This window comes from Syngnathus typhle, linkage group LG3 (assembly GCF_033458585.1).
Source record: "Syngnathus typhle isolate RoL2023-S1 ecotype Sweden linkage group LG3, RoL_Styp_1.0, whole genome shotgun sequence".
NCBI classification, from domain to species: Eukaryota; Metazoa; Chordata; class Actinopteri; order Syngnathiformes; family Syngnathidae; genus Syngnathus; species Syngnathus typhle.
The window spans coordinates 16,907,065-16,930,709 of record NC_083740.1 but is presented as its reverse complement, the minus strand read 5'-3'; the positions used below and the strand labels follow the sequence as shown (position 1 = coordinate 16,930,709).

General features: G+C 42.8%; 1 protein-coding gene across 1 annotated transcript in view; it reads right to left on the bottom strand.

The window, feature by feature from the left end:
• LOC133151462 (signal peptidase complex subunit 3-like) overlaps nt 1-21,429 on the bottom strand; it is a 55,837-nt gene extending 34,408 nt beyond the window's left edge. The window contains exons 1-2 of the mRNA XM_061274523.1: nt 21,205-21,429; nt 5,051-5,124 (exon numbers count right to left, since the gene is read on the bottom strand). Coding sequence (XP_061130507.1) covers nt 5,051-5,124; nt 21,205-21,347 — 217 coding nt within the window. The 5' untranslated portion in view covers nt 21,348-21,429. The remainder of the gene's footprint in view (nt 1-5,050; nt 5,125-21,204) is intronic.
• Nucleotides 21,430-23,645: the final 2,216 nt, after the last annotated feature.

Below are 23,645 nucleotides of genomic sequence, written 5' to 3'. Positions count from 1 at the left end.
GTAGACATATTTTCATACTAGAATGAACTGAATGTGGAGCTACAGGGGAAAGATAAGTTTGTACATGACTTGTACACAGATGTGAGATCCTTCAAATCCAAGCAGACAACTCCAGACAACTTTCAAACAAAGTCTTTGCTCATTTCCCCACATTGGCCAAGCAGAAAGAGGCCCCCCAAAACGCAAAGAAATACACCAAATCACTGGATGACCTACATAGAGAATTCTGCCGTCGGTTCTCCGATTTTCAAAAAAGTCACTTCAGTTGGTGTCCTGTCCCCTGTCACAAGATCCTAAAGCACCACAACAGGAGCTGCAGTTAGAACTGATCCATCCTCAGTCTGACTTTATGGAATTAAGTCTATTTTGTTTGGCGAATTTCAAGCCTATTAAACTGAAAGACTTTTCCGCTTCACTTGATAAAGCATTGTTTCCTGGCATTATTTGGCTCGACCTATGTGTGTTAGCAGACGTTCAGCCGCATGAACATCAACAAAGTCCGTCACAGATCTAGGTTAACAGACCAACACCTCAGCTCTATCCTATAGAATTGCCACAACTAATTTTACTCCAGACTATGATGCACTAGAAAAAATGGGAGCCCAACAACACATAATAATAACAAATACAAATACAACAAATAATTTGTACAAATAGCAGGCATTGAAACTAGCGACCATTCTCATTTTCAAACAAAGCAGGATGCTCAAGTACATTGCTGCACCACCTGTTTGCGACTAATCCTAACTTTTAAAATTCTTAAAGCCGACTAAGTGTTTTCCGTTTCCTCACCTTAATCACCAGGTGTTTGTGAGTTAAACCTCTGCTCTGATTTGCAGATATCCGCCACCGTGTTGCCGTTTTGATTTCTTTATTACTTTATTAAGATGTATTCTTTTACTGATCCTTCAAGATGATGTGTTTGGTCAGAATGTTTGTCGTTTGATGTGATTTCGCCTCATAAAATAAACATATTTCATTAAATCTGACCTGCAGGCACTGAAGTGGAACTGTTATTTACCGTATTTTCCGCCCTATAAGGCGCACCCTAAAAACCTAAATTTTTATCAAAAGTCAACAGTGCGCCTTATAGTCCGGTGCGCCTTATATATGGATCAAGTGATGAATTTGTTGATCCATACTGGTTGTACACAGTGCTCTGCCAAAATGTTTTAGTACGTTTTAGTACGACTAGTAAATTACAAGGTCGCATCGCTTCCCAACATTACGGTAACTGTAGTCAGGGGGCGTCACCGAATAGCTGTTGTACCCGCGAGGGTATTTCATTTCAAAATAGGCTGCTCCGTTAATGTTTCGAGTAAATCTACGGATCGATAAGGAAGGGAAACATAGGTAAGTAGTACCAATGCGTTAGATCAAACTTTAGTCAGTTCTGATCATTTTATAGGAGATTGTTTGAGAAACGCGATTGTTTAAACTTTGCTGAGGCTCATGGGAGATTGCGAGCTGAGGATCATGGGTTTTTGCGGATGGCTAATGCTATAACGATAGCTGCTATACGCGCGAGGCTATTTCATGTCAAAATAGGCTGCTCTGTTCATGTTTCGAGTAAATCTACGGATCGAAAAGGAAAGGGAAACATAGGTAAGTAGTACCAATGCGTTAGATCGAACTTTAGTCAGTTCTGATCATTTTATAGAAGATCGTTTGAGAAACGCGATTGTTTACACTTTGCTGAGGCTCATGGGAGATTGCGAGCTGAGGGTCATGGGTTTTTGCGGATGGCTAATGCTATAACGATAGCTGCTATACGCGCGAGGCTATTTCATGTCAAAATAGGCTGCTCTGTTCATGTTTCGAGTAAATCTACGGATCGATATGGAAGGGAAACATAGGTAAGTAGTACCAATGCGTTAGATCGAACTTTAGTCAGTTCTGATCATTTTATAGGAGATCGTTTGAGAAACGCGATTGTTTACACTTTGCTGAGGCTCATGGGAGATTGCGAGCTGAGGGTCATGGGTTTTTGCGGATGGCTAATGCTATAACGATAGCTGCTATACGCCCGAGGCTATTTCATGTCAAAATAGGCTGCTCTGTTCATGTTTCGAGTACATCTACAGATCGATATGGAAGGGAAACATAGGTAAGTAGTACCAATGCGTTAGATCGAACTTTAGTCAGTTCTGATCATTTTATAGGAGATCGTTTGAGAAGCGCGATTGTTTACACTTTGCTGAGGCTCATGGGAGATTGCGAGCTGAGGCTCATAGGAAATTGCGGATGGCTAATGCTATAACGATAGCTGCTATACGCGCGAGGCTATTTCATGTCAAAATAGGCTGCTCTGTTAATGTTTCGAGTAAATCTACGGCTCGATATGGAAGGGAAACATAGGTAAGTAGTACCAATGCGTTAGATTGAACTTTAGTCAGTTCCAATCATTTTTTAGGAGATCGTTTGAGAAACCCGATTGTTTACAGAGGGCTCGTTGGTTATTGGCTAGTGTGTGCATACCGCAACCCTAGTCAACCTCAGTTTGTTGCAGTAAAGCTTCTATTTTATGCGCCTTATAGTCCGGTGCGCCTTATATATGGACAAAGTTTTAAAATGGGCCGTTCATTGAACGTACGCCTTATACCCCGGTGCGCCTAATAGGGCGGAAAATACGGTATAATAAAAGTGTCATATTTAGATAGAATCACTGATTAATAAATGCACTTGTTTTCAAAAAGCTTTTTTTTAATATCCATGGTTTACTACCTACTAAAGGCCAAATCCTTTTATGCAATGACCTTTACATGTCATTTATATTACAGTATTTTCTGCACTATAAGGTACATTGGATTAGAAGACTTTATTGAATTTTTTATTTATGAAATATGTAAAAATATATTGGGCGCACCAGATTAAAAGGCGCATAGAATAGAAGCTACTGCATCAAAATGGGGTTGACTAGGGTTTTGTTCCGCATCCACTAGGTGGAGCTGTGCTAAAGGGAATGTCAACCCAGTCAATGAGGTAAAAAAGTCCAACTCCCATTCCGTATGCAAGTGATACGGTTTGCCTTCTTACTTGGTCCAGCAACTCGACTCATTTATGATGGTCATAAACTTTCTTTAATTTAAAAGAAAAAAGCGAGTGCGTGCGTTGCTGCGTAATGAGTTGATTAGCTTGTTAGCTTTGGTGCTGGGCTTGTGTATGTGCATCCAAACTTGCTGCGGTGGGTGGGGGGGATGGTTCACTGTGATTGCCTCCCAACAGGCACACTTGTATGTCAATCAAGCGATGGGATGTAAGTGATACGGTTTGGCTTCTTACTTGGTCCAGCAACTCCCACTCATTTTTGATGGTCAAAAACTTTCTTTAGTTTAAAAGAAAAAAGCGAGTGCGTGCGTTGATGCGTCATGCGTTGATTAGCTTGTTAACTTTGGTGTCGGGCTTGTGTATGTCCAGCCAAACACTACATCCATCTGCTCCTGGTTCGGCACCCTGGTCAAAATTTAGAACCCAATTCGGCCTGCAAGTCAAAAGGTTTGCCTCCCCCCTGGTATAGGTAAAGAAAAGACGTGCAGATTTATATTCCAAATGAAACAACACGGCAAATAACTCATAATATAAAAGTAACAAAAATAAGCACATATATTTCTCACCCTTAACACGAATAGCCCCAAGGCATTGCCACAATCTAAGACAGTTTGCTTCCTGTCAACCCCGCCGGTGTTCAAATTCACTGCGGGTTTTATAGCTTCCCACTGCAATGCATGGTAATGCAGGGACTCTTGTGCATCACTTCCCCCTTTCCTTGCAAAAACAGAAGTCTATGCAATTGCCTATGCGCGAGTACTACTGGCATAAGCTCCACAACATCCAATAAAACGGCTGCAAGATGAAAACATAATAAAAATAACATTAGCAACAATGGGGGTGGCAAAGCTTGAGAGCGAGATTTAAACCGGTTAAGTAGTTCCTTTGCGTCACCTGCTCTCGCCACTATGTGTACAGTGATAGGCAGCACATAGTGCCGAATGTTACAATGGAATACGGTACTATTTCGGAACATACTGTATGTATAGTATTGTAAAAAAAAGTAAAATTACAAACATTGGTTGTGGACGATGAGTGGGTTCAATACTCACCCCTGGTAACCTTGAGCAAGTTTCCTTGAGCAAGACATTGAACCCTAAATTCCTTCCAGTGGAGCCAAGCAGCACCTAGCATGGCAGCAGCCTCCCACTTTGGAATATCTTAATTTCGTTGTATACCAGTTGTACAATGACAATAAAAGCATTCTACTTCTTCTGTTACCTGAGCCCTCAGCACGTGTTACGACATGTCTCAATACCAATCATGGCTCACGTGAATGTTAGGTGGAGATACATTTGTACTGGCCCGGTCTGGCAAGCGTCTATAACTACCTGGCCCAACACCCTTCCCATATGTTGCTGATACACGTGCCCTTACTTGGACACGTGCTCCACGCTACGTCCCAGCCCCACCTAACTGAGTTGCCTTCTCTATTTATTTTTCCTGCCAAATACTGCTATTTGTTAATTATGGTGTGTCATTTTTTGATGGCTAAAAGGTATTATATTTATACCGGCACCTGGTGAAACAACACCTAAAATTACAGTCTTATAGTAAGTATAGTATTCTTGTCAAATTACTTATATTCTATTCATTAAATACTGAATTAAAAAATATAAGCTCTTTCAAAGTAACCTGTTAGAGGAGTGGCACACATATCATTGGCGACAATCAGTGTAAATTCTGGATCAACTATGCAATTTAACATTTTGAAATCTAATTTATTTTCCAAATAGATCAGTGTGGATCATGTTTCATTGAAACACCATACTCTGGGAATTTGGGCCACTCAAAATTCAAGGATTCACACCTCTTAGATTGCACGTTATCGGCTTCTTGCGCGTGGTGGGCGTGTCACATGTCTGGACCTGAGAATTGGCATACCTTTAAAGTGCCCAGGTCAAGTATGTTTAATAAAAAAATATATAATAAAATAAATAAATAAAAAGCTTTGGAGCGAATGGGAGAATATACCTATATTAAGACATTTGAAAAAGGATATCAGCTGAGAGGTCAAATGTGATGAAACCCAGATCACTGCGCTCTCTGGGTCCAGTGAAGTCGTCAACATTTCTCCTGTTAAAAAAAAGTATATATATATTTTGCCATTTCATCACAAAGCATGAACAAAATGAAAGACAACATGAATAATTAGGACCTGAGCAATGACCGCTGGTATTAAGGGCCAGAACTGTTTCAACAACTTTACAATTTAAATGAGATAAACAGGTTGAAGAACACTTTTCACAAATCTAGGTGAAACAAAATCAGGCCTGCTTCCTCAGGTTGTGTTAAATAGTGACATCCAGGTCAACTCAGCTCTATAAACCAAGATGCCTGTGCATTGCTGGTCAAACGTAATGTGGTATAACGAAGTTACCTATCTACCGTAATTTATAGACTATAAGCCGCACCAGCAAAAATTTGAGGAAATTCCTCGTCCTTTGTCAACATCGCCGCGCGTGCGCCCTGACGTCAGCCTCGTCGTTATTCCACAGATCTACTACCGTAATTTTCGGACTATAAATCGCGTTTTTTTTCATAGTTTGGGTGGGGGGCGACTTATACTCAGGAGCGACTTATTGGGGTTTTTTTTCAAAAATTTTCAAAAAAAAAAAAAGTGAAACCGCGATAAACGAACCGCAATGTAGCAAGGGATTACTGTCATTTGAATTTCAAGTGACGGCAGCAGCGCAACGTCGCGTCAGCAGCAGCTCGTCAAGTCAATCTTTGTCCTTTATGTAAACAACCGCCGCGCTGCCGACGCAGCGTCGCGCTGCCTTCAAGTTCAAGTCCTCGGACAGCCACCCGACTGAGCGCCGGCCCTCGACTTCCATCCACGGAGGTGAAAGAGAGCTCCATAGAATAGGACCGGGCGTGCGTAAAAGCCATAATAGTTTTTCAAACCTTCTATGTCACTCCAAATCCTTAAATCCTTCAAACTCTTTGTCCGCGGTGTCACTTAGAAACAAAGCCGCTAATGATGCCGGTAGTACATCTTTCGTCATCTTCGTCATCCCGTGATCAATCTTTGTCCTTTAAGTAAACAACCGCCGTGCCACGCCGCGTCGCGCTGCTGACGTCACTTGAAATTCAAATTACAGTAATCCCTTGCTACAGCGCGGTTTCACTTTTTTTGGGGGGGGAAAATTTTTGAAAAAAAACATAAGTCGCACCTTATTATAAGTCACCCCCCCCACCCAAACTATAAAAAAAAACGCGACTTTTAGTCCGAAAATTACAGTACTTGTTATGTTGTTAGACTTCAGTAGTTTCCGATTGTCTAGCAAGGCCGTGAAGGCAGCAAGGGGGGGAACGGGAAGAGCGATCCAGGGCGCTTGCTTATAGCACTCATATGTTGAGCTCTTTTTTCGTGAAATAAAGAGCAGGTTACCAAACCCACGCCTGATACTTTGGTAACGCTACAATGTAGTTATATACATAGATCTGTGGAATAATTGGAGCCGCAATTGACGACAAGGCTGACGTCAGCGGCGCACGTAGTTCCGGAGTTAACAGCTAAACAGCTTTTTTTTTTTTTTTTTTAAGTGACACAGCAGATGATGATTCCAATGGATTTAATGATTTGGAGTTTCGTTAAACTTGTTTATATTACATTTATTTGATGTATCTAGTCTGACGTCAGCGGCGCACGTAGTCAAGTTATGTTTTTTTGTTTTTTTTTAAGTAACAAGACAAAGATTCCGATGGATTCAATAATTTTGAGTGGCACGGATGGTTCGATAAAATTGTTGTTTATATTATTGTTATTTGATATATAGTTTATGTATTGTTATATGGTCCGGTGGAATAATTTGAACTGCAACTGACGACGAGTCCGACGTCAGCGGCGCGCCGCATACGCGCCGTTGTTTACATAAAGGACGAAGAATTCGATCGATGGATTCAATTATTTGGAGTGACACCGATGGTTTGATAAACGTATTATGTTATAGTTATTTGAATAACTGTTAATGTTACATTAGGCCCATTCTCAGCTCCTCGTTTGTGTTTATGTCACGTCAGCATACCGTATCGTTAAGCCTGTTTTTGCTGGTTCATGTCTGTACTTGGTGTTGGATTTTGTCAAATAGATTTCCCCCAAAATGCGACTTAAACTCCGGTGCGACTTACTATATATGTTGTTTTCCCCTTTATTGTGCATTTTATGGCTGATGCGACTTGTACTCCGAGCGACTTTTAGTCCGAAAAATACGGTATTACACAAAATCACTGTCTCATTGTTGCACTCCATTATGTGAATGAAGGCCAACTCAGACAGAAGTTACTATATACCCCGGCAGTTTATGAGTCACAGAGCGGTCCTGTTGTGGCTGACAAAATAAAGGAGGTAGTTGTAGAGTTTGGAATAAGAGAAAAGGTCATAGCTATAAACAGCTGATATTGAAGCTAATATGGAAGCGGCTACAAATAAGGAAGATTGGATGCTATGCGCACACACTTCATCTTGGTGCACAGAAGGTGTACGTCTCCAATCAATCTCCGAGCTGTCAGCAAGGAACCGAGATCCAGTAGTTTGGATCACGAGGTCTTCCACCGTGAATCATGTAGTTGAGGAGAAGCAGATGCTATGCCCACACACTTAATCTCAGTGCACAGAAGGTGTACAATCTCTAACCAATCGCCAAGTGGTCAGTGAGGATCAGACATGCAGTAGTTTGGATCAAGAGGTCTTCCATCATGAAGCATGTGGTTGAGGAGAAGCAGAAACCTTTGGGTAGTAGGACACAAAGCCTAATTGGTTCAGGATAATTAGACAGGATTTTTTTGCTTTTTAATTTAATGCAATCCACTTGGTCCTTTTTCCACATGTTTCAGGAATGACTATGCATACTGTTTCTTGGATGTAAGGACCCGCTGGAACTCGCTATAGCTTAAGGACGAAAGATTTGTTGAAATGTACCCAGACATACAAGCTGCATTTTTGGACCCACAAACCAAAAAACGAATGAAACTCGGTAATCAAGTGGATTGACTGTAATTATAATGACACTAAGTTTATAACTTAATTCATCTTAAGACAAAATCTATCCATCCATCTTCTTCCGCTTATCTGGGATCAGGTCGCAGGGGCAGCAGTTTTAGGAGTGACTCCCAGACTTCCCTCTCCCCAGCCACTTCATCCAGCTAATCCCAGGGGATCCCAAGGCGTTCCCAGGCCAGCCAAGTGACAGTCTCTCCAGCGCGTCCTGGGTCGTCCACGGGGTTTCCTGCCGGTGGGAGGCGTCCAGGAGGCATCCTGATAAGATGCCCGCACCATCTCATCTGGCTCCTCTCAACGTGGAGGAGCAATGGCTCTACTCCGAGTCTCACCTGGATGACCGAGTTTCTCACCCGATCCCTAAAGGAGAGCCTGGACACCCTGCGGAGGAAACTTATTTCGGCCGCTCGTATCCGGGATCTCGTTCTTTCCATCACAACCCATAGCCCGTGACCATAGGTAGGCGCGTAGATTGACCGGTAAATTCAGAGCTTTGCCTTTTGGCTCAGCTCTCTCTTCACCACAACAGACCGGTACAGAGTCCGCATTACAGACAATGCTGCACTGATCCACCTATCGATCTCACGCTCCATCCTGCCCTCGCTCGTGAACAAGACCCCAAGATACTTGAACTCCTCCACTTGGAGCAGGATCTCGTCCTCGATCCAGAGAGGGCAGTCCACCCTTTTCCGACGGAGGACCATGTACTTAGATTTGGAGGTGCTGACCCTCATTCCGACTGCTTCACGCTCAGCTGCAAACCACTCAAGTGAGAGCTTGGTTGTATCCGGTGACAAACAGGCCACATGCAGCCAAATTCTTCAAGCACTCTCAAAACTGGAAAAGCACTTCAAAATCACAAAGAAGGACTCTCTTTATGTAGCCACCATGTAGGAGAAGGTCTGGGGCGACCTGTCGAAATGTACATACTATACATTCATACAACATAGATTGGACACTTCTAATTATCTTTTGATGTAAATCATGTACAATTATGTTTGTTTTTGTGTCAAGGACAATGCTATGATAATGGAGTTCTTGGAAGAGGAGACCACCATTGACCCAAGGTACAAGGAGAAGATCAACAAGGAAGACGTTTTTGACCGTTTGTTGGAGGTTGCAATGACAGAGGTGAGTGATTGATAAAATTTGCATTGAAGAAATGAGAGATTGTTCATATTTGTTAAGACAATCTTATCACTTTCAGCTGTCAAAGGATGAAAATGTGACAAAGACAGAGGTTGAGAAGCACAATGATGATGATCATGATGAGGAAGCTGTAAGTTTGACATGTTTTAGTTTATTTTACTGTTTAGCTGACACAAGGAAAGTACTGTACATAATATATATATATTTTTTAATCTCAGCACGTGAAACCCACATCTGCTCTGGGAGAAATCTTTGCAGAAGAAGATAGACCGTTGCGAAGGCGCATCGGTCATCATCAGCACAGTGCAACTCGAGACAGACAGAGAAGAAATGGTGGATTACAGAAGTTTCCCACTATCCCTACTGACCACTGCCCCTACTTTTATAGCTTTCTTCTTTCTAGTTCCTACCTCTGGTTCCAAACTTCAGCTACGGCATCTGAGAGTGTTTACAACCACTAGGGATGCGAATTGAGGATTCAGTTTCTATTCTTGATTCGTTTTAACAATTCAACTCTTTATCGATTCTCATTTTGGGTGGTGGGGGTTGAAGAAGCACATAAACGAATATGGTCACTTTGTTTCACATATTGCAACTTTGTGTAAATGTGACGTTAAGAAAAAGTGATAACTACCAAAAATCATTTGCCTTCATGTTCAAAAAAAATTTAACTCCTGTTTAGAGCAATGTTGCATCTCAACTAGAAAATGCAATTTCTGGAGAAATTGGATGTGAAGCCAAAGACTTTGAATAACTTCTTGGGGAATGCTGCCGAATGATGTTGAAACGAGTTGAATTACTTGAGAAATAAAGAAAATAGAAGTGTAAAACGAAATTATGGAAAATTTGTGGTGAATTTCAAAATTTTAAATTTTTGCTAAGTGGGAAGTTGTGGAATAGGTAGGAAAATGATGAACAGATGAAAGTTGAAACGGGTTGAATCGGTTGAAAAATGCAGAAATTAGAGTTGAAAAAAAAATTTTTGTTTTCATAGTTTTGGTGGGGGGGGCGACTTATACTGAGGAGCGACTTATACGTGAATTTTTTCATGAATCTTCAAAAAAAAAAAAAAAAAGTGAAACCGCGATAAACGAACCACGATGTAGCAAGGGATTTCTGTAATTTGAATTTCAAGTGACGTCAGCAGCGCGGCGCGGTGGTTGTTTACATAAAGGACAAAGATTCGATCACGGGATGACGAAGATGACGAAGGGCCCCACGCACTACCGGCATCATTAGCGGCTTTGTTTGTAAGTGACACGGAGGACGAAGAGTTTGAAGGATTTAATGATTTAGAGTGACACAGAAGGTTTGAAAAACTATTATGGCTTTTACGCACGCCCGGTCCTACTCTACAGAGCGTGGATGGAAGTCGGGGGCCGGTGCTCGGCCGGGTGGGTGTCCGGGCACGATGGATGGGGCTCGGACATGACTTACGCATGCCCGGTCCTATTCTATGGAGCTCTCTTCCACCTCCGTGGCTGAAGTGCCACCTCCGGGGATGGAAGTCCACGCCGCCACACGCCTGGAAGTCCACGCCGGTGATTGGGGCCGTGTGGCGGTTAACTATTTATGTTATTTGATACATTTTATTTAGTGTACAACTTGTATATGTTTTTATCGTTACAGTTCAGTAGTTGTTGGTTCGTTGAACTCTTGTTTTGTTAAATAAAGAGCCGTTTACCAAACTCACGTCTTTCCTTGTACTTAGTTAACGCTACAATATAGTTATATACTACATCTGTGGAATAACAACGAGGCTGACGTCAGGGCGCACGCGCGTCGTTGACAAAGGACGAGGAATTTGATCGACGGATTTAATAATTTGGAGTGACACAGATGGTTTGATATTATTGCTTATATAATAGTTATTTGATATATAATTTATATATCGTTATATGGGCCTGTAGAATATCTTAAAGTGCAAGCGCCGTCAGCGGCGCGCACCCATTGTTGACATAAAGGACGATCGATGGATTAAATGAATTGGAGTGACACAGATGGTTTTATAAACGTGTTATTTATGTAATAGTTACTTGAATAACTCTGAATGTTACGTCAGGCCCGTTCTCAGCTCTTCGTTTGGTTTTATGTCATGTTAGCATACCTATCGTTTAGCCTGTTGTTGCTCGTTCATGTCTGTTCTTGGTGTTGGGTGTTGAATACATTTCCCCCAAAATGCGACTTATACTCCGGAGCGACTTATATACGTTTTTTTTCACGTTATTGTGCATTTCATGGCTAATGCGACCTATATTCCGTAACGACTTTTAGTCGAAAAATACGGTAAGTGGAAAGTTGAGGAATAGGTAGGAAAAAGACGAACAGTTAAAAGTTGGAACGGGTTGAATCAGTTAAAAAAGGTAGAAGTTAGAGCAAATGTTGAATGGGAATTTAAAAAAATGAATTGCACCAAAAAATTTTAAAATTTGGGGAAAAAAAGAAAACTACAGGTTCAAGAGGTTCATTTTTGGGGTTCAAAACTTGAAACGGGTTTAATCGGACAAAAATTGTAAAAAGTTATAGCAAATGTTAATTTAGGTCACTTCTGGTTTCATTTAGGGCACTTCTTGTTGAAATAAGGTCACTTCCGGTTTATTTGGGGCACTTCCGGTTTAATTTAGTGAACTTCTGGTTTAGCTGAGGTCACTTCCGATTTATTTGGGGTCACTTCCGGTTTAAAAAGGTTACCCCCTCTGTGAGTTGTCACCTTACCGTGGTGGAGGGGTTTGTGTGTTCCAATGATCCGAGGAGCAATGTTGTCTTCATGCCCCTGGTAGGGTCACCCATGGCAAAAGGGTCCTAGGTGAGGGGCCAGACAAAGCACGGCTCAAAAAGCCCCTCATGAAGAAAAACATATATTTCCCTCGCCCGGACGTGGGTCACCGGGGCCCCTCTATGGAGCCAGGGCTGGAGGTGGGGTTCGAAGGCGTGCGACTGGTGGCCCACTCGGGCAAAGCCCGAAAAGGAAACGTGGGTCCGCCTTTCCAAGGGCTCACCACCTGTGGGAAGGGCCAAAGGGGTCGGGTGCATTGTGAGCTGGGCGGCGGGCAAAGGGACCTTGGCGGTCCAATCCCCAACTGCAGAAGCTGGCTCTTGGGATATGGAATGTCACCTCTCTGGCTGGAAAGGAGCCCGAACTGGTGTGCGAGGCAGAAAAGTTCCGACTAGACATAGACTGGAAGGTTGTGGGTTCAAACCCCGGCCGGGTCATACCAAAGACTATAAAAATGGGACCCATTGCCTCCCTGCTTGGCACTCAGCATTAAGGGTTGGAATTGGGGGTTTAGATCACCAAATGATTCCCGAGCGCGGCACTGCTGCTGCTCACTGCTCCCCTCTCCCCCAGGAGATGGATTAAAATCACACGGGGGTGGGTTAAATGCAGAGGACAAATTTCACCACACCCAGATGTGTGTGTGACAATCGTTGGGACTTTAATCTTTATAAACGACCTGTAAAGGTCATTGCATAAATGGTTTTGGCCTTTAGTAGGTAGTAAAGCATGGATATTCAAAGGTTTTTTTGAAAAACAAATGCATTTATTAACAGTATTAGAAGAAAAAAATTCACTAAAAAAACTGCTATCAGTGATTCTCATAAAATACAACACTGTTATTATGAATAACAGTATCCATCACTTCAATGCCTGCAGGTCAGATTAATGAAAGATGTTTATCTTATGAGATCACATCAAACGGCAAACATTCTGACTAAATATATCATCTTGAAGCATCAACATCCAAATGAAGTAATCAAAACGGCAACACGGTGAGGGGTATCTGAAAATCAGAGCAGAGTTTTAACTCACAAACACCTGGTAACAGAGGTGAGGAAACGGGAAACACTTCCTTAAAGTAAGCCTTAAGATTAGTCGCAAACAGGTGGTGCATCAATGTCCTTGAGCATCCTGCATTGTTTGAAAATGAGAATGGTCGCTAGTTTCAATCCCTGCTATTTGTACAAATCATATTCAAAATGCATTTTTTTTACAACAAACTTGAGAGCCTCCCCTTCATTTTCAGTGGGAACAGTGTTGTTGGTCCCACTTTTTTTGCTAGTGTGTCATAGTCTGGAGTAAAATTTGTTATGGCAATTCTTAGGAGAGATCCGAGGTGTTGGTCTGTTTACCTAGATCTGTGACGGGTTGATGTTCATGTGGCTGAACGTCACGTCGCGTACGTCGAGCCAAATTGGCCACTCTTTTTTAAACACTCGGCACTCAGTGTCCACCTTGCTTTTCCTTGGGCGACTCATTTTAATGGAAGGATTCCAGGGGAAGGTTTGTGGGTGGCTTTAGCGTAAAACTGTATCTGAAAGCTCAGCGCGCGAATTACAAGAATGCAGTCGTCACAGCCCACGCTCTAAATTCGGCACTAATACAAATAGAGCGCGAGTGCGCCATGTCCGTACTACTGAGTACGTACACGCACTTGTGAGTGTGCACAGAGCTTTCTGACACGGCTTCCGGTAGTAAATGCGCAGGCGAGCGGTTCCCTATCTACTGGGGAAACGCAGTCATTGCAGGCAAAATGACCAAAAAGAAATGCTTAATAATACAATTTATTCAGGGTTGGCGGGCCGGATTAAACGGCCGTAGTTTGCCCATACCTGGGCTAGATTTTCTTCCACGCTGGAGTTGCCCACGGTGAGAGGCGTCGAGCAGGTGTGGGTATACTTATTGCCCCCCAGCTGGGCGCCTGCACATTGGGGTTCACCCCGGTGAACGAGAGAGTAGCCTCCCTCCGCCTCCGGGTGAGGGGATGGGTCCTGACTGTTGTTTGTGTCTATGCACTAAACAGCAGCTCAGAGTACCCACCCTTCTTGGGGTCCCTGGAGGAAGTGCTGGAGAGCGCTCCTTCTGGGGACTCCATTGTTCTACTGGGTGACTTCAATGCTCACGTGGGCAATGACAGTGAAACCTGGAAGGGCGTGATTGGGAGGAACGGCCCCCCGATCTGAACCCGAGCGGTGTTCTATTATTGGACTTCTGTGCTCGACACAGATTTTCTATAATGAACACCATGTTCAAGCATAAAGGTGTCCATGTGTGCACTTGGCACCAGGACACCCTAGGCCGCAGTTCGATGATCGACTTTGTAGTTGTGTCATCGGATTTGCGGCCGCATGTTTTGGCGCCTCGGGAGAAGTCAACTGATCACCACCTGGTGGTGGGTTGGCTCCGATGGTGGGGGAAGATGTCGGTCTGACCTGGCAGACGCAAACGCTCTGTGAGGGTCTGCTGGGAACATTTGGCAGAATCCCCTGTCAGGAAGAGCTTCAACTCCCAGAATTTAGCGTTTCCTACATCTACGGTCCATAATATCATCAAAAGGACCAGAGAATCTGGGGAAATCACTGCACGCAAGCACCACGGCAGGAAACCAAGACTGAATTACCGTGACCTTCGATCCCTCAGACCGACATGAGTGTGTAAAGGATATCACCAAATGGGCTCAGGAAAACTTCAGAAAACAACTGTCAGTAAATACAGTTCTTCACTACATCAGTAAGTGCGGGTTAAAACTCCATGCAAAGCAAAAGCCGTTTATGAACAACATTCAGAAACGCCGCCGGGTTCTCTGGGCCCGAGCTCATGTAAAATGGACTGATGCACAATGAAAAAGTGTTTTGTGGTCTGATGAGTCCACTTTTCAAATTTTTTTGGGAAACACTGGCCGTTGTGTCCTCCGGACTAAGGAGGAAGCGAACCATCCGGACTGTTATCAATGCAAAGTTCAAAAGCCAACATCTGTGATGGTATGGGGGTGCATTAGTTCCCATGGCATAGGTGACTTACGTTTCTGTGAAGGCAACATAAATGCTGAAAAGTACCGTTTTTTTTTCATGTATAATGCTCGACCGCGTCCCTCGGGAGGTTCTGTGGAGGGTGGTTCGGGAGTACGGGGTGCCGAGCCAACTGATAAGGGCGGTTCGGTCCCTGTATCATCAATGCCAGAGTTTGGTCCACATTTCCGGCAGTAAATCGGATTCGTTCCCAGTGAGGGTTGGACTCCGCCAAGGCTGCCATTTGTCACCAATTCTGTTCATAATTTTTATAGACAGAATTTCTAGGCGCAGCCGAGGCGTTGAGGGGGTCCGGTTTGGGGACCTCAGCATCGCGTCTCTGCTTTTTGCAGACGACGCGGTGCTGTTGGCTTCTTCAGGCCGTGATCTCCAGCTCTCACTGGAGCGGTTCGCAGCCGAGTGTGAAGCGGTCGGGATGAGGGTCAGCACCTCCAAATCCGAGTCCATGGTCCTCGATCGGAAAAGGGTGGAATGCCCTCTCCGGATCGGGGATGAGATCCTGCCCCAAGTGGAGGAGTTCAAGTATCTTAGGGTCTTATTCACGAGCGAGGGGAGGATGGAGCCTAAGATCGACAGGCGGATCGGTGCAGCGTCGGCAGTAATGCGGACTCTGTACCGGTCCGTCGTTGTATAGAAAGAGCTGAGCCAAAAGGCAAAGTTCTCAATTTACCGGTTGATTTACGCTCCTACCCTCACCTATGGTCACGAGCTATGAGTCGTGACCAAAAGAACGAGATCCCGGATACAAGCGGCTGAAATGAGTTTTCTCCGCTCTCCCTTAGAGATAGGGTGAGAAGCTCTGTCATCCGGGAGACATTCAGAGTAGAGTCGCTACTCCTCCATGTTGAAAGGAGCCAGATGAGGTGGCTCGGGCATCTCATCAGGATGCCTCCTGGACACCTCCCTGGGGAGGTGTTTCAGGCATGTCCCACTGGTAGGAGACCCCGGGCTCGACCCAGGACGCGCTGGAGAGACTATGTCTCTCAGCTGGCCTGGGAACGCCTTGGGATCCCCCGGGATGAACTGGATGAAGTGGCTGGGGAGAGGAACATCTGGGAGTCCTTCCTAAAGATGATGCCCCCGCGACCCGACCCCGAATAAGCGTGAGAAGATGGATGGATAGATGGACTTCCAGTTTTTTCGGGTTTGATTTAGGTCACTTCCGTTTTGATTTGGGGCACTTCCGGTTTAATTTGGGTCACTTCCAGTTTGATTTGGTGCACTTCCGGTTCGCTTCCTGTTAAAATCGGGGTAGTTCCGGTTCACTTGCTGTTCATATTGGGTCACTTCCTGTTCATTTCGGGGCCCTTCCTGTATTTTTTGGGGCACTTCCGGTTCACTTTGTGTTCATTTTGGGGCACATCTGGGTCAATCCAAGATGGCCGCCACACTGTGGAAGTGGGGGTGTAGGGGTGAATTGGGTAAGCATCGTGGAAGTGGGGGTGTCTATCGTGTAATATGTCTTATCACCGTGGGATAGAGAAAACGTAATTTCGATCTCTTCGTGTGTCTCGCCATGTGAAGAAGTTGACAATAAAGCAGACTTTGACGAGGTGGTGAATAAGGTGAACAAAGTGAATAAAGTTGGAATGGGTTCAATCGGAAAAATGTACAAACGGGATTCGGTTGAAGTTGGGAAATTGTGTAAAATGTAAATAAAAACAAAATACACTGATTTGAAAATCCTTCTCAACCCATATTCAATTGAATACACTACAAAGAGAACATATTTAATGTTCAAACTGATAAACTTATTTGTTTTTTGCCAAATAATAATTAACTTCAAATTTCATGGCTGCAACATTTCCAGTAGAAGTTGGGAAAGGTGACAAAAAATACTGAGAAAGCTGAGAAAAGCTCATCAAACACCTATTTGGAACATCCCACATGTGATCAAGCTAATTGGGTACCATGATTGGGTATAAAATATATAAGGAGCCTCGCCAAACATGCTCACTCATTCACAAGCAAGGATTGGGCGAGGTTCACCACTTAGTCCACAACTGCGTGAGAAAATAGTTGAACAGTTTAAGAACAACATTTCTCAAAGCAAAATTGCAAAGAATTTAGCGTTTTCTACATCTACGGTCCATAATATCATCAAAAGGACCAGAGAATCTGGGGAAATCACTGCACGCAAGCACCACGGCAGGAAACCAAGACTGAATTACCGTGACCTTCGATCCCTCAGACCGACATGAGTGTGTAAAGGATATCACCAAATGGGCTCAGGAAAACTTCAGAAAACAACTGTCAGTAAATACAGTTCTTCACTACATCAGTAAGTGCGGGTTAAAACTCCATGCAAAGCAAAAGCCGTTTATGAACAACATTCAGAAACGCCGCCGGGTTCTCTGGGCCCGAGCTCATGTAAAATGGACTGATGCACAATGAAAAAGTGTTTTGTGGTCTGGTGAGTCCACTTTTCAAATTTTTTTTGGAAACACTGCCCGTTGTGTCCTCCGGACTAAGGAGGAAGCGAACCATCCGGACTGTTATCAATGCAAAGTTCAAAAGCCAACATCTGTGATGGTATGGGGGTGCATTAGTTCCCATGGCATAGGTGACTTACGTTTCTGTGAAGGCAACATAAATGCTGAAAAGTACCGTTTTTTTTTTCATGTATAATGCGCAAAATTTAACTAATTTATTGTCCTAAAATCTGGGGTGCGCATTATACAAGGGTACAATTTTTTTTATCCGGATATCATACGGAGGCCGCCATTACAGATGCGCTTTCTTCTCTGCTGTTCACTTCAAGCACGCTCCATACGAACACAATGCTCTCGTATCAGACGCTTGCTCGTTTGCTGTCACAATATACCTACCCTACACAAGTCTGAAACATTTCTTCGCTATTGAGTTTGCTAGCGCATGCGCAGTGATACTGACCGGCAGAATAACATCCGGTTGTTCCCAAAGATGATCTTTTTTCTGAAATAATTTTACGTTTACGGACTTAAGTAGGAGTCAAAATGTGGGTGCATATTATACATGGGTACAGGCTTTTTTCCAGCATCAACATCCCATTTTTAGGGTGCGTATTATACATGGGGGCGCATTATACATGGAAAAAAACGGTACATACAGATTTTGGAGCAACATATTCTGCCGTCGAACCGACGTTATTTTCATGGACGTCGCTGCTTATTTCAGCAAGATAATGCCAAGCCACATTCTGCACGTGTTACAACAGCGTGGCTTCGAAGTAAAAGAGTCCAGGTTCTCCCCTGGCCCGCTTGCAGTCCAGAACTGTCTCCCATTGAAAATGTGTGGCGCATTATGAAGCGTAAAATACGACAGGGAAGACCCCAGACTGTTGAACAACTGAAGCGGTTCATCAAGCAACAATGGGAAAGAATTCCATATGAGAAGAGAAGAGAATTAGTCTCCTCTCTTCCAAAAGGTTTATTGAGTGTTATTAAAAGGAAAGGTGATGTAACGAAGTGGTAAACATGCCCTTTCACAACTTCTACTGCACGTGCTGCAGCCATGAAATTCTACGTTAATTATTTGAAAAATGAAATAAAGTTTATGAATTTGAGCATTAAATATGTTGTCTTTGTAGTGTATTCAATTGAATATAGGTTGAAAAGGTTTTCAAATCATTTTTTGTTTTTATTTACATTTTACACAATTTCCCAACTTCAACCGAATCCGGTTTGTAGAAATTAGAAGGGAAAAAACTAATTTTGGAGAATTTGGCGTGAATTTCAAAATTAAAAAATTTGAATTTTCGGTAAGTGGGAAGTTGTGGAATAGGTGGGCAAAAGATGAACAGTTGAAAGTTGGATTGGGTTGAATCAGTTGAAAAATGTAGAAATTAGAAGGGAAAAACGAATTTTTTGAGAATTCGGCGTGAATTTCAAATTTGTGAAATTCTGTGAAATTCTGCCGCGATTTTAAACGTGAAAACCTGAATTTTTTTAATTTGACAATTTTGGGAATGTCGAGAATCTTTACGAATGTGATTTGAATGTGCTGAACTTTGTGGAATGGGTAGGCAAAAGATGAACAGTTGGAACGGGTTGAATCGGTGAAAAATGTAGAAATTACAAGGGAAAAACGGATTTTTTGAGAATTCGGCGTGAATTTCAAATTTGTAAATTGTAAATTTTTGGTAAGTGGGAAGTTATGGAATAGGTAGGCAAAAGATGAACAGTTGAAAGTTGGAACGGGTTGAATCAATGGAAAAATTTAGAAATTAGAGGTGAAAAACGAAATTTTCTGAAATGTTGCGGAAATTCTCAACGTGAAAACGTGAAATCTTTCAATTTGGCAATTTTGGGAATGTCAAAAATCTTTCCAAATGTGATTTGAATGTACTGATTGATGGGAATTTCAAACTGGAACGACGTAAATGTGAAATCTTGAATGTGCCATTAAGAATGAATGGGGAAAAATTTGTCCTAGATTTTTGGAATGAGAAAATGCAAGTGCTCGTGAATATGTGGAATATGTGGAATACGTCAAAAGTGGAATGGAGTGAATCGGATGAATTATGTTGAAGGAGTAGTGCGTAAAAAAAGTGAGGTGAATAAAATAGAAGAAGCGGAATAATAACTAGAAAATGCAATTTCTGGAGAAATAGCGTGTGAAGGCGAAGAAGCTCAATAAATATTGAAATGGAAATAGTTCCATCTAAACGTGCAGATGCCTTAACAGTGGCAAAAGCCATTTGCAAAGCCATCATACCGGCTCATGGCATCCCGCAGATCATTTACAGTGACAATGGTCCACACTTTGTGAACCAAGTTGTACAGAACATGGCTGTACACCTTGGGATAACGTTAAAAAACCACTGCGCTTGGCACCCCTCCAGCGCTGGCCTGGTTGAACGAGAAAACGCCACTATCAAAAGCAGGTTGAAAAAATGCATGGAATCAACAGACAGAGCCTGGCCGGAGTGCCTAGACTTGGTGAAACTCTATATGAGAATCACCCCCACGTCAGAAGGGCTAACACCTTTTGATGGATGAATGCATGGTAAGTGGTGAGAAAGAACTTTGCATAGTCAGGGTTAACAAATTGATGATGGCACAGCCAAAAGTTTACATAATTCTGTACAAAATGACAAATTTGAAAGAATGATGAATGGGTGGTGTGCGACAGTGGGAAAAGTGGATGTATGCGCAAGAATGGTTTACAGCAGGGGTGTCTAAACTTTTTGCAAGGAGGGCCAGATTTAGTAACGTGAAGGGGCCCGGGGGCCAATATTTGCCGTAGTTTGGACACCCCTAGTTTACAGGAAGGACACTTGGAGATAAAACCGGTAGCGGTGCCAGAGGAAGAGCGGCAGGAGGAAAACAACCAAGAACCCAGCCAAAGGTGATCGCCAAGGCCGAAAGACGGGAAGGAAAACAACAGACCCCCAACACACGCCGAATCGCCCATAATCAGCACCCACCCCCACGGAACCAGCTATCACGGAACCAGCATCCACTCCCATGGAATCAAACTCTCCTCCGACTTGCCACACCCACTGACTCATCACCCATCAAATGCGGCCCACACTTGCATGTGCAACTGAATATAAGCTGACCAAAGAACCTTGAACGTTGCCCTTTCTGAATGGAGACTTTCTGCTCTTGAGCATGGTCGCACAAAAGGCCCAGCGCTGTATTGTACTTTCCTGAAAACAGAGCTTTCTTAACAAGAATTGTGATTGAACTCAACCAACCTGTGTAAGTCTAAATTTTGTTTCAGTGTCTTAGCCTGTTCCTAAAACTGAAGAAAGAGAACGAGCACGCAGTGAGTAAATTGGATAACAGGTGATTGGCTATGGCTTTTGCCGTGAGGCGCGGATAGCGCGCTTCCCAAATTGTGGATCAAATCCAACAAATACCGTGTTAAATGTCTAATATCTCTCATCTGTAGTCAAATGAGTTTATCACTTTAAAGACCATGGTCTGCAGACCTTACTACTGAACATCAGTCTCAAATGCAGCAATATTTACAGCAAGTAACAGCATAGACGAGAGTTTATTTCGCAATTTCAACATCGCAACTGAACATTTGGTGTCTAATTTGCAGATTACGCGTTTCCAAGCACAGCCTGTTAAATGGTGGTCAATTGCCGTATTACAGTTACTAAAAAATACTTAAAACCTACATTTGAGAAAATAGTGCAATCTGACAAACACCGAGCGACATATTGATCGCAGATCTCAAAAAGAGAGAGATTCAAAGGACCTTACAGCATGACTTTGGAAACACGTACGTCCACAGGAACTGTTCTGTCTTTAAACGCTGTTGTGATGAAACAGCCAAAAGTTAAGGCCGCCATGACACTCAGAGAGAACGCGAAAAGGGAGTTAGCTCTTGACAAAACGGTGTTCATTTTTTAAAATGTGGTACAAGAGAAAATAAGAAACACTCAAATGTAACAAACGTGTCGAACTCCGTATGTGTAGAATGACAAATTGTAAATGACAGAGAAAGCACATCCCGCCGTGTTTCACAATAAAACAATACCAAGTACGCGCTATGCTGATGTATCTTAATATTTATTTTAAGTATTGTAAATTGTGTACACTTAATCTGAACGGATAAAATAAAATCGTAAATTACTTGCTTAAGAGGTTAGCTTCATCGGCACATCAAGGAGCTCACTCTTTATTCTGACTTGAGTCATATTACAACTTCCGGTGTGAAGTTTTTGAGGTTAGTGATTATTTGCCGTGTCCAAATTCACAGACTGCGTCCTCTTGTTTGGATCGACTCGGGGTCCTAACACTTTTGATGACGTCACGATCTTTGTGAAGAAACTTCTAAAAACAGATCTAGAAAATGTATTTTTGGTGCACAGTCTGGGATTTTTTATTTAACGAACTAAATTAGTTTATTATTTATGTTTGAAAAAAACACATCGTTATTGTGACATTATTTTTAATCAGGCAATCTCCTCCCATCGCCGGTGTCGTGACCACGTCTATTCATTATTATTATTATTATTATTATTATTATTATTATTATTATTATTATTATTATTATTATTATTATTATCCATCCATCCATTCATTTTCTGTACCGCTTAGTCCCCACGGGGGTCGCGGGCGTGCTGGAGCCTATCCCAGCCGTCATCGGGTCGTTATTATTATTATGAAAATATACAAACATATCGAAGACAAGGGAACATGTGTATGTTACGCACAAGGCACATACTAACCAACTAATACCACAACAGGTAATCATTAAAAAAGAATAACATAAAACAATCAAATCAAATAAATATTTAAATAAATAAAAATAATAAAACTATACTAAATACCAGAGATGGGACCAAGTCACACATGTGCAAGTCTCAAGTAAGTCTCCAGTCTTAACCTTCAAGTCTCAAGTAAGTCCCAAGTGTTAGGATACGGATTTTAGCTATTGATCTGACTCCAAATTGTGATCAACACTTAACACAAGAATTGCTATGTTCTAATCCACACACTGGCGCACCTAACAATTTTGCGAGTTCGTTCTGTCAAAGAGAAGACCAGTAGATCAATCAGACCGAATTTACCAATTGTTTAATCTTGACAAAGCAAGCTAATACAGGCGCCTGGGTCTTGGGTCCTTAACACAAAAACTCGTGTGCCTTCGTGACCAGAAAGACGACACATTCTTCCGGGTTGCCCAGTTTTAAAGAAACACAATATGAATATTCAAACATGCAAAAGATTGTGTGGTGATTGGTCGATGGTCGATGGTCATCTCCTCCTCGTTTGGGTTTTTCCCCTGCCCAGCACAGGTGTCTGGACCACAAAGACGAGTTGTTTTTCGCGTTCCCATCGGCCTTGAGATATCCTCCCTTTCTGGACCTCCTGTTCCACAATACTTTGAAGAAAACAAATTCATGTAGCCTGCACATTCCTTTCCACTTATTAAGCGACCACACTACTACTAGAAATTATATTGATATGATTATATGTGTCTAACGGAGCCTTAATCAAATGTGTTTGCAAACTGCCAAAAGTACATTTCCCTTTATTCCCTCTCATGACCTCATTTATGAGGTCATCACCCGTTACTCTAGCAAGCAGCGACCCGCATGCTGTCGGTCCTTTCTTCCCGCCTGGGTCTGTCGGCCCCCTGGCGCTGTGTTGTTGGGGATGAAAGTACAACATGCATCACCAAACATTCCGCACACACCATGTTCCTTAGCCAATAGCATGTCCAACGCAATTCTATTTTGGAACGACATCAATGCCAATTGTTCATGGACCGCTGTAAATGATACATTTTTATTGGGGGTGATCCATAGGAAAATGCTTTTGAATCCCGAGGACACTTGATTAACGAGTTCATACTTATCTGGCACACCTATGGCGTCAATATATGTTGGATCGTTGTCGCTCAACCATGGGGGCAAAACGTCTCTTTTTGCTCACTTCAGGAGCCCCGCCAGTGGGGACTCCATGTTCCAATTGAGATTCTGTGTTTCAATGGGGACAACCACTACAGGCATTATCAAAGACACGAGGGCACAGATACCCTATGCATCCTTTGGCAAGTGATGCTATAATTTGTTGTCACCACACCACAACCAGTTGTCACTGGTCATCCTCTGCTCCTTCCATCACTGCTAGTTGAATTCTGGCATGTCCTGTTAAAGCTTAAAAACAAGTGGATTTGGAAAAAAAACTTTGGA